General features: G+C 39.7%; 1 protein-coding gene and 1 long non-coding RNA gene across 6 annotated transcripts in view; one reads left to right on the top strand and one right to left on the bottom strand.

The window, feature by feature from the left end:
- Positions 1–776: 776 nt before the first annotated feature.
- LOC131243124 (uncharacterized) lies at positions 777–2,698 on the bottom strand. The gene is made up of 2 exons (XR_009169883.1): positions 1,293–2,698; positions 777–1,146 (listed from the first exon to the last, which is right to left on the bottom strand). It is a non-coding gene; the product is annotated as an uncharacterized LOC131243124 (long non-coding RNA).
- Positions 2,699–7,683: 4,985 nt separating this feature from the next.
- Positions 7,684–12,152, top strand: part of LOC131243123 (callose synthase 3-like) — a 106,611-nt gene continuing 102,142 nt past the window's right edge. For 2 of the 5 annotated variants that reach the window (XM_058242237.1, XM_058242239.1), the window contains exons 1-2: positions 7,685–7,908; positions 8,016–8,282. In XM_058242237.1, coding sequence (XP_058098220.1) covers positions 8,099–8,282 — 184 coding nt within the window. In that variant the 5' untranslated portion in view covers positions 7,685–7,908; positions 8,016–8,098. Of the gene's footprint in view, positions 7,909–8,015; positions 8,283–12,152 lie in introns of all 5 variants that reach the window. The other 3 variants (XM_058242236.1, XM_058242235.1, XM_058242240.1) reach the window with 3 other exon arrangements.

Here is a 12,152-nt window from a genome sequence, read left to right as displayed (position 1 = left end):
ATAACTTGGTCTAATGAAGAAAATCTTCAAACCATATCCACAAACAGTGCACATTTATAAGAGAATGATCATCATCTACCACATTCTGTTTATAATTACAAGGTGAAATATATAGATCGTTGGCTATGGAAGTCCACAAAAGAGTGTCCAAAAAAAAAGTGGGGGGTATTTTCCCTATGCCATCTCAAAGGCAGCGAATTGACAAGATCCCATCAATCCACGCTGAAATCAGATTCTAGTATCTGCACAGAATGATCTGGCTGTGCTATCAACTTACAAAGAGATGAATAGCTTATGTCATGCTATCACTACCACGAATAAAGCTCAAGAGATTCTGCAATTCATCTTGATATGATCCAACAGTTGATATGATTAGCCACACTGGCAGGCCCATGCACCAAAAATCCCCCTGATTGTAAATTCCTAACCATAAAAAATAAAAAATAAAAAACAGTAGCCCTTCCTGTGGTGGAATGTGTAAAGTTGTTGTCTTTCTTTCTTAATGAAGAAAAAAAATACTCCCCACCAGTTGACAGGTTAGGATTTTCCATGTACACTACCAGAAAAAGGGGGCAAGCGCTATGGATAAAATCGTAGCTAAATAAACATATAGCTACGGTTATAGTCTGTAGTATAACCGTAGCAATGGATGCCGTGGCCAAAAATTCTGTGGCGAAATGTACATAGAGCAACATTATCCGTTGCTATAGACTGAAGTTTGCAATTGCTACTGTTTCCAGATATAGGGCTACGGTTAATATCCGTAGCTAATTCCAATATATATATATATATATATATATGGTGCTCTTGCTAGTACATTCCCTGATAGATCAACCCATCTAAAGCTAATACAGATAATCTTGAAACTGCTCTGATCCAAGACAGATGGTTTTGCAAATACAGATACAATTTCCAAATGGAGAAAGGAAAGGGCAAAGCTTTCATTGTACTAACAAGATTCAGTCTAGAAATAAATACAATTTCCAAAATACATCTAACGTTAAAGTTCATTAGTTCTAATGAGGCCATTGATCTTATATAAGTGTCGCTGATTGTTGGGATCTTCTCTTGATCCATTTTCCACTCTCTATCCTTGTGAGATTCCTTCACTGGATGATAGCTCCTTGCATTGTGTTGTGAAGTTACCTGTTTGGATACAACCAAAAGGGTTACAATTTGTTAAATTGAGACAATATGCCATTGTTATAGCTTGTATGCTAATAATTTAAGGAGCGAAATAGCCTATTTTCAGCACATGGTATCTACAATGGGCCCTATAATATCAATGTTACCTCATATGTTGTACCACTATGAATAAATTGACCTTAAAAAAGTTAGTAGTCTTGGAATTAAAATTGGAACGTTGCTTGTGTTGTCAAAGACCTGAAAAATAATCATCATCTAGCCAACCACCTAACAATAATGAGTTTTTGTAAAATATTTTAAGGGACTTTTTGGATTGTCCAACCCAACTTTATAGTGTCTACAAGATGGAAATCTGTTCTAAAGCTTAGGGATGTCATAAAGGAAACATTGTTTGTATCATTGGCTGCGAAGGAAGATTGATTTGTGGTACAATCCACGACTTGTCAGTGGTAACATTTGAGGAAAATTCGATAAAAACCAACCCGTTTATGAATTGTGGTATAGGAATCTGCACCAAAACAAGTCATTTCCAATGGCAGCTAAGACATGCCTCCATCAACTTCACAGAGCTTAGAGTGAAATAAGAAGCGTCTGAATCCCATATTGAGTGTTGAATATGAAAATATCTGGAACCCATCTGCCTCAGGCCTTTTCTCTCCTAAATCAGCTTAGAACGCCATATCTCACCTGGCTCAAAAATCATGCTCATCCTACCATCAAGTGGGCCACACTATTAAAATCAAGGGATAACTGATTCAACATACAGGTATAGCCCACTTAGCTGGCTGGGCTGGGTATGGACATGGGGTCTCTAAGCTCCTGGGGAGGGGCACAACATGGATATGTTTCGGTCGGGGCTTCACCCAGTTACATTCATGGCTAGCAGGACTAGTCATTTGGAGTACTTGCTAAAGGACGACTCTTGGCTTACATGTCCCCAAAAGGCACATGTGCAAGGGATCTATGATGCATACCAAGTAGGCCCCACCGCATAGATGCATTGGCATAAAATAAATAAATAGACAGTCTGAGCAAATGGACCACACATACCAAAAGAGAAGGCATTTAAGTATCAATACCACCTTCCTTTGCCAAACTACTGAAGACTATTATTACGAGACGTTCTATCTCCCAAATAAATAAAGCATATCTTGTCTATGAAAATATTGGAAGTGATAGCTTGTTTGCATGTCATCCACCAATTCATACTCAATGCATGCATGGCCCACCTAACAAGTGGACCAGCCTGAATCTTCAACCAATGCATCTATGCAGTTGGCCTACTTGATGAGGAACTTGGATATTGGACACCTAAGTCATGTTGACATGTGTTAGCCAGTGGATCCCAAAAGGACATGGTACACGGAGGAATTTGACCATCTGCAGTGATAGAATCAAACAACCCAAGGTCTGTAGGAGGTGACGTGCAAAAAAGCACTGAGCAGAGAGGTACCCCAGCTTATTGTCCAAGCGCCTGGTTGGTTTGATGCAATTTCACAAAAGGAGGTTTTTGTAAAAGGGGTGTTTGTGTTTTTTTGTCAACTCAAATGAAATGAGCGAGATAAGGTTTGCAAAAGTGCATCCAAACACAATATAAAAGGTGATTGCCCTATAAAACAGTGGGCCCTACTTTTCTAAGTACGGGATGGGATAAGGTTAGCAGACATGTTAATTTATACATGCGAACTAGCATGCTGTGAGCAAGATTGGCAAACTCGAGGTACACCACAGGGATGAGCCATATCCAAAAATCAAGGTGATCGGTGCGTTAAAAAGGGATAGTTCTGATGGAGCAATGGTGCACATATAAAAGGTGAAACTCACAATAAAATGGACGGTAGTAGTTGTCCAATCACCATGACTTTTTGGCCACAAATCATCTACATTGTGGCCCACCAGACCAACAATCTCAATTGCATTACATGTTTGCACATGTAGGGCGAGGATGGAACTGCATAGAACTTCTAAGACACGCTTACGCATTTCATCGAACAGTTGGCATGCAAAAATGGTGGGACTTCACTGATTATTATGTGTTTGGATGTTGAATTGGATTGAATTACGATGTGTTGCAAATTGATAAAATGAAATGAACAAGTGGGTATAGACCCATTTCATCCCACCCCTATTTTAGTAATTTTCTTAGGTATCGAATAGAATTTATTGTAATTCAGTTGAAGTGAGCATCCAAATGCACCTCAAATAGAATATAATAATAGAGAGGTACCTGTTTACCCTCCCTTTCTCTCCCTTTCTCTCTCGGATCTCTCTTTCCTTCCCTCCTATATATTCTAACCATTTTTTTAACAAAGATTTTCACAAAAGAGAATTTTCCAAAACCATATTAGTAGCTAAATCTCTAAACCCCCAAATTTTAAAATCCCTAAAATTTCAAAATTTACAAATCCTAAATCTTCTGATTTCAAAAACATTGTATATTGCCTCTTGAAAGTTGCTGCAGAGTGAGAAAAATGATTCAGTGCGGCGTTTCTCTAGGATGATTCAATGCGGTATTTTTCGGAGAAAAGCAGGGAGAGAAGGTGCGAGAAATCTAAGAGGAAAGAAAAGAGTGATGCAGGGAGGGAAGGAAAGAGAGATCTAAGAGTGAAAGGAGAGAAATCTGAGAAGTAGGTAAGGAAATCGAGCACCAGAGAGAGAGAGAGAGAGAGAGAGAGCCTGAGGGATTTTTGGCTTTTTTTTTTCTTTTTTTTTTAAATTAAAAAAAATCAGGGTCGAGTGCTAAAAGGCCTAATGGCATGCAATGCGCCGTGAACTTCCTCCCTTGCAGGCCCTACAGTGTCAGCCCATAAGAGAGTAACACGGCTAGTTCATCTTTTTGAGCGTCCGGGTGAGAGTAGGATGCAATCCGCATCCCCTGACGAGTAACCTTGATTACTCCTCGTGAAGCGGATAGGGTGTGGCCCTGACCAATGGGACTTCATCGATAAAGTTATTGTATATCCATACCGTCCATCAAAAATTTCCAGATCACTTTGTGCTATAAGCCTAAAAGTAAAGAATATCTAAATCTCAGGTGCACCATACAATAGGATAAGCTAGCGCACGACCATTAAAAACTTCTTGTGGGCCAAGAAAGTTTTGGATCAGATTGATATTTATTCATTTCCCTTCTTCAAGGTCTATGTAACTTAATCAAAGGTTGGATGGAAAATAAATATTACGGTGGTCCTACGATATTTTAATGGTGAGCATTCAATCATCACTGTTTCTTATGGTGTAGTATACCTGAGATTCCGATCTAATTCAGTTTTGAACTGTGGGAGGGACGGTATATATATATATATATATATATATATATATATATATAGGTGGGCCCCACGGTCAGGCGGCACCGTGTGGGGGTGAGACCGGCGCCGCATCTAATCGGCTACCGGGATTGTCATGCCATTTAGACGCTGGTCTAGTGTGGTACAGAAGTCGGCTCCACACGCCAAAACAAATCGCATTTGTGGACAAAAGAGTCGGATGGGTGAAATGCGAAATGCCCCGTTTTTGAATTAAAATATCTAAACTACCGCTGCCACAAAGCCACAGGTGTCTGACAATGTACCGTTTCAGGCATGTGAGATTACTGAAAACTCCATCCATCTAAATGAATTTACAATTTTGTACAAGTGCTCTTTAGCATAGGAAATTAAGAAAGGCCGTGGCTGAGGATATAATGTCCAAACAGTAGGGCTTTTACTGATTTTAGTAATACCTGGAAACACAGTGGCATGATTCTATACTTTCGCGTTTTCAAAAGTCGGGGCGCGGATTGGATACCACCCCTACCAGTCCCGGGCGCGGCTTCGGTGCATCCCGATTTACCGAGGTGGGTGGATCCCTGAATATGGGGGCCACCTTGGAGTATGTACCTTATATCCACACCGTTCATATGCTTTGAAAGATAATTTTAGTGCAGGATCTTAAAAAAAACGCAGATCCAAATATCAGGTGCAGGACAACAAAGGAAAAAGTAGTGATTAACTATTAAAAGCTTTTCGTGGGACACAAATAGTTTTAGAACAAGCCGATATTTCTGTTGTTCTGGATGCATGTATATGTGACCTTATCGACAGATTGGATGGAAAATAAAGACGCAGCTGGCCACCAATAAATTTTTAATGGTGGGTATTCAAACTCCCCATGTTTCCTTTGTCACGGTGATGGACGGGTTGGATGTAAGGCATATACATAAAGGGAGGCCCATACTCAAGGATCCACGGATCCCCAATACATTCACCCTTACATAGCTGAGACAGACGGTGAGGGGCGTGGTGTGCTACCTCAGTGGCGTGAGCGTTATTGTCTCCACTACGTTTTGATGTGTTCTATGCAAACTTTTAATATGCGTCAATTTTAGGCAAATGCATTAAAATGATATTGCAAAATAGATGTACGGTATAGATATAAACATACATCATTGTCAGGCCCACAGGAACTTGGTGATGCGTGTGTCACACCACACAATCCTTGTCTGAATCCTCGCTGGGCATGTGCTGATCCCTGTTGATGTATTTGTTCTATTCGCGATGTCTATCTATTAGTAAAAATCATTGTAAGGCATGAGCCCACCCAGCCTATGTGACTTTATGAATAGGTTCTAAAAAAGTTTTTAACATTGGGGGTTACAGACACCACTAACGTGGTGTGGTCCACTCAAGTGAATAGGTACTTGCCATGTTAGTGGGCAATCCACCATCCAAACTGTGGATCTCATCGTGGATGTAGCCTACATCTAAAGTCCTACTTACTTAAAGAATGCTGATAACTAATTAATGGCCATTAAGTGGTTAGCTTAAGGTAAAAATAGGTGGTTAATATCTTCTTGTTGGTGCAATCTTTTGCTTATATTCCATCTACGGCTGGTGATGAGGACTGCCATACAACTATTCCATACCCCCGTTTCAAGAGTCACCACTGTTATTGAAATGGTGTAAAACTAACACAGAAGCCTACCCTTTGGAGACCCGAGGTCTTGGAAGCCACGCAAGTTATCAATTAAATTTACATTTGTCTAGTGTGACCTTATCAACAGGTTGGATCACAATTATTATTATTATTATTATTATTTGTTAGCTTGTTAGTACACCACCTGCCAGTTCACACTTCACTGTTAGCCACCCTATTAGGGAATCGATACCCAGACCTCCGGGTTGTAATGAGGTATCTTTCACCCCATCTATAACTTTAGCTATGGATCTAGGTGTAAGTTGGATTGCAAATAATTACTACAATGAGCCTTGGTAAAATTTTAACGGTGAACATTTGATAATCATTGTTTCACGTGGTGTTGCCGGCTGAATATTTAGATTTGCTTATTTTTTAAAACATGCCTTAAAGGAAGCTGAAAAAATGATCTTACAACTTACATTTGCAACAAATAAATCAAAGTGGGCCCTACGGTAAGGGGCAACACCCACTGTCGTATTACCTGGTAACACCTGATCTGCTCCCGTGCATGGCCACGGATCTAAGGGCCATGTGACTCCTCTCCGCCAACATTTCATTTCAAAGAACATGATGGCAAAATAATATAATTACGACAAAAATACGGCACTCTTACGAGTGAAAGCTCACTCCACCTACGCATATTCCCCTCGTGATATCCTGCAAAAGCCTTCTGTAGGAAATTCCTGTGCCCGGATTTTAAGTAAGGCCCACGGCAACGTTTGTGAAAAATCTCAGCTGTTCATCTGTTTTGCAAGATCATTTTAAAACATGAGACTAGAAACGAAGAAGTTGCAAAACTCAAGCAGGCCACGAGAGAAGTAAAAGCGTAAAAGAAATATCTGCCGTTGCAACTTTCTCAGGGTTCGCCTTTATATTCACATGCCATCCAAACCGTTTATACGGTCATTCACACTGTGATGAAGTGAAAACACAGGAGACTTAGCCTGATATAAAACTTTTGCAGCCATACGAATATTTCAATGATGGTCACTTAATCTCCACTTTTTCCATTAGTGTAGCTCATTTGAGCTTTATCTCCTACTCATTTTTATTCTGATGTCTAAAATAAACTCAGAAAACGGATGGACGGATAGATTTTTCAGAAACATGACAGTGAGCCCCACCTAGAAATCCCGGTACAGAAACCTCACGGGGAAGTCTCTGGTATGAAATCCGGCGTCCTATCACAATCTCATTCACTCGGAAACGGAAACGGATTGGCAACTCACTCATTCACAAAGTGTACTCGCCTGTGTGGACTACGTGTATTCGCCTCACACGTGGAAGCCACAAGGCCGCACATCATGCCGTCCCCACGAACATCGGACGGGATACACATGTAGAAAATAGAAGAGCTATTAATGAAGTTGATCAACTGCTCAAATTCTCCCTCCACGTGTTGACCAACTGATGATCATAGATTCCTGAATTTTAAGAAATGTAATGTCTAAAAAGTGGGGCTCACCTGATGAGCGGCTCTGATCCCACACACGCATGCGACCCGATCTACTTGCGAGGGAGTACAAATTACAAAGTACACTCGAGCGAGTTCACTAAACCTGCATTTCCACTCTCCCATTTCTCCTACCAGTTAGCTTAAAGCAGCAGCCATCTCTCTCTGCAACAGATCTCAATCATCACTCTCTCATCTCCAATGGCGATTTCATGATTTCTACTCGTATTAGCATCTCTGCTCAGAAATTTTAGAAGCAGAATCCGTTTCTTCCCAGCTAAAGATGCGAGAGTTCAAAAGCGCAAAGAGCTACTCAGAAACAGGCAATCTTCTCTTTCTCTGAGAACAATGAAGTGAAATCCCTCATTTCTCAGCAGTATTTTGATTTTTACTGTCTTTTGATTTTTCAGATTTTTAACATGATCTAAGATTTTTTATTTTTATTTTTTTTTTTCGGCAGGAAAATCGGGTGATTTTTAATATATATGTACATATTTTTGAATTTGGGAAGAAGAAGAAGAAGAAGAAGTAGGGGTTAGGAGAATGGCAACGAGACGGGGCCTGGATCATCAGCCGTCGCGGCGGCTTCAGCGGACGCAGACTGCAGGCGTTTTGGGGGAGTCCATCTTCGACAGTGAGGTTGTCCCGTCTTCGCTTGTTGAGATCGCTCCGATCCTTCGTGTCGCCAACGAAGTCGAATCCAGCAACCCTAGGGTTGCTTATCTCTGTATGTTCCAACCATGCTCCGCCATTTCACTTTCCCCCTTTTCTTTTTTTCTACTTTTGGTATTACAAGAATACTACTCGGTACTAGAGTCTTGAAAATAAAAAAGAGAAAAGGGGTTTAGACATCAAAGAGGGTGGGTGTAAATATAAATTCCATTATTTTAATTTTACTTTCTATAGCTAGTTTTGAGCCGTTCATATCAATTTAAGTGAACTTAACTGCCTTCATGCAGACTTCCTTTCGGAGCTAACTCAGCTCTAAATTTAGAGAACTTGCTCCTTGGTATTCCTTTTGGAAACCGGGAATGATCCGATACAGTATACTGTATGGTAACTTACCATACAATTGAGCTGTATGGGGCGTCTGTGATGTGTGTGTGGCATCCAAACCCGTGCATCTGGTTCTCCCCCTCATGATGGGCCATGAGTCCAAAAATCAGGCTGATCCAAAACTTGGGTGGGCTACACCAAAGGTATTAGTGTAAAATTATGCCTAAATCTTCCAAATTCACATGGTGTGGCCAACCTAGCTTTTGGATCAGCCTGAATTTTGGATGAAACACATTCACACACCCCACAGTGGGCCCCACATACCTCAACCACATGGTAAGTTACTATAAAATATTGGATCATTCTCATTCCCATCTGGAAATATGATTGCAATTTGCTGTTTTTGTTGTAACAACTTGTCTCTCTCTAAGTAGAGAACATTGTCCTTGATAAAAGGATGATGAGCCCACACACGCCTTCTTGGATAGAAGATTGAGTTCCGTGCAAGATGAATCTCACTTGGGTTATCACATTAAATCACAATGGTTCCTTTGCTGGTTGTCATGGTCAACAATTTTTGACTTGCATACACCGTTGTTGCCATGTACTTGGTAAGTGTTGTTCTTACTGAGAACTGCTCCTGAGCTAGCATTGAATTCATTTTTCAGTGGTCAATCTCTGGGCAAATTGGCCATCCACATTAGCAGCCTTGGTGAAATGAACCAAAATGGATTGCCACTTTTTTAGAGGATCCGAAGTCAAAGTTTTGGTTCAAGTTACCTCAGTCTTCAATTTGCTTCCAAGTGAAGCATCTTCGAATGGAACTTGTACAGATTGTATCAACACTAAGTGAGACTGCTGACCCTACTAGACTACCAGTATATAATTGCATCATCTAATTCATCACCTACCTCACTGTAAAAAGAAAAAAAAAAGGAAAAAAAAAACTCATCACCTACCTCGTATTCGACTTCTTATTCACCTCAATTGTAGTGTCAAGCTTAAAAATTTTCGTCAATCTTATCAAACAGTTCCAGTACGTGCTTCATTTTTTTTTTTTTTTTAACACACGCACACACACACACGCTAGTGGAATTTCACCATGCTTCCTTAATTGTATCAACCTTTCTCCATTAAAAAATAAGTTTCAAGAACCTTTCTCATAGGTGCCACTCCTCAAATCATGCTCCAGACTCATGCCTCCATTTTCTGTTTCCTAGAACTTTAGACTTGCTAACTTTTTGAAACAAAGCTTCCTTGCTCCTGCATCCTCCAGTCTAGTGAAGCTTTTCAACTATTGCTGTTTGATCTCAAACCTTGCTGTGATTGCCTACTGTACATCTTTTGTACTCAACATCTTTTGTAAGAATTATTTTATCGACATGAATGAAAATGATTGAGATCATTTCTTCTTCTCTTTGTAAAAAGGTTGGAGCTTTTGTTCCAACCATTGGACAAGAAGAATTCAGCCATGCTTAGTGCTAAGCCCTCAAAGCTTGTTTGATCGTTTCCGGAAAAACATTGGCAGTGGCTCCATATTCTCTTTCTTCATGTCCATATGCCACAATATCTGCCCTATTTTTTGGTGGGCACATTGGGATGTTGGATTCCATGAGGTGGAGGTGAGTTCCTTGTTGTTGGAAATAAAAGAGCTTGGATGCATGTTCCGAACTTCCACTTTCTTGGCCAATCATCTATTGTTATTAGATGGGCTTCGTCGTTGGAGGGATATTCATGGAAGCTAGGGAGATGGGTGGAGGAAATTAGGGAGTTGAAGGACACTCTCTTAGTGTCCTTCACTCATATTCCTGGGGAAGGAAATAATGTAGCTGGTAATTTGGCAAAAGGGCTCCAATCTGCAATTGATTTTGTTTAGAGATTCTCTCCCCTTGCGTTCTTTTAGCTATTTTTTAATACAAATCATCTCATCCTTCAAAAGAACTTGTTCAACCTTGTTAGCTTCTCAATTCATAAGCACACATGCCATTTTCATCTTAGCGACATGGATGAATGTCTAGAACACAATGTTGCACTTTTAGAAACACAATTGGAGCAAATCCAGCCTTACATTGTTCCTCTAATCCATCACCCACTTATTGATCTTGTACATCCATTCGGACAATTGTTTCTGCATCTTCGTACAACTTTGTATTTCTTAGGGCAATTGTAATTCCGAAAACACTTAACATGTTTTAAGCACGTTGGTCAGGGCCCACTTGATATTCGATAAAAATCAATTATCGAAAAGAGCGTTTTTTTCCTAAGCAACTTTGGGATATTTCCCAAGAGGCGTTTCCACTCTCCACTGTATTTGTGATTCAGTGAATGGCCTCTCATATGAGAGGGTGATACACATGCTAGAGATCTGTGTATGCATATAGGTGTCAGAGATCTGGACCATCATCATGTAGGGCTGGGGGACTTCTTCTTCTTTTCCAGGTTGTTACAACTGTGAACATGTTGTACTCAGGTTATTACACTTGTTAAGTTAGCCACACATGTACATTGAATTTGTACTGGGGGACTTCTTCTTCTTCTTTTCCTAACTCCTGATTTCTATCATACAAGTTTGACTTGAACGATCAGCAGACCAACTGGTGTTTTGAATAGGGAATAGCGTGTAATGTAGCATGTAGTGTTCACTCCCTTTGATGCTTGAGGTGTAAGGCTACTTAAGATTTTTTATTAAAATAATGGGAAAAATTAGAGCAAGGAGTAGAAAAAATAGCAGCAACACTGATTTAATACTGTTTCTCATATTATTTCGCTAAAATCCTTCAAGGCATCAACTAATTTTCAGTGAAATGGCAAAATGTAACAAATTATTGATCACATTAATTGATTTTATTATTTTAGTGAAAAAAAACATGTAGTGTAGGCTATGTAGTGGGTAGTGTATGCTACGTTGCATGTGGCATATAAACTATTTTCATGCACTTTGTAGTGCCAATGCTAGGCTATGCTGTAGCATAAGCTATTTAGAACACTAGGATCAACATTTTCTTTTGATGAATTGGCAAATCATTATTTGTAGTCCATGGCATGGTCGCCACATGCGTGTACAACCTTGCCCATCTACATGTTAGTTCATTTTTTAATATAATAACCATATGCAAGATTTGATTAATCCATTAAGTGGGGCACACTGTTTAGATAATCTGAGCCAAAATAAGGCCAGTCCACTCATCAATTAGACGTGGATGTACAAAGTAAGCTTTTTTTATTTTTTATTTTCTTTCTTTCTTTCTAACCATCCATATTTTTTTTTAATACTTTGCAGCCTGCCTGATTTTTAGACTGCCATATTGTCTTTAAGATTTAAAGAGTGTGTCTCTCTTGGTGGATTGCTTTGATTTTTAACCCATGTGCAACATTGTTGTAGAATTATGTAGAAATGAAAGGTAGAAAAGAGAATGAAAAAGAGATGGAGAAAGAGAACGGGGAGAGAGTGAATGAGGGCTGCAAGCCCCTAATTTCGTCCCCTTCTATAGTAAGTCAAAAAAGTAAAATTTTCGAAACTACCCATCACTTAACAATATGACATTTGGATACCAAGTGGCCAAGTGCACTCAATCAATTAAATAAGAGATACAACAACTAA

This window comes from Magnolia sinica, chromosome 4 (genome assembly GCF_029962835.1).
Source record: "Magnolia sinica isolate HGM2019 chromosome 4, MsV1, whole genome shotgun sequence".
Lineage (NCBI taxonomy): Eukaryota > Viridiplantae > Streptophyta > Magnoliopsida > Magnoliales > Magnoliaceae > Magnolia > Magnolia sinica.
The sequence above is the reverse complement of the archived record's forward strand: the minus strand, read 5'-3'. Positions and strand labels throughout refer to the sequence as shown.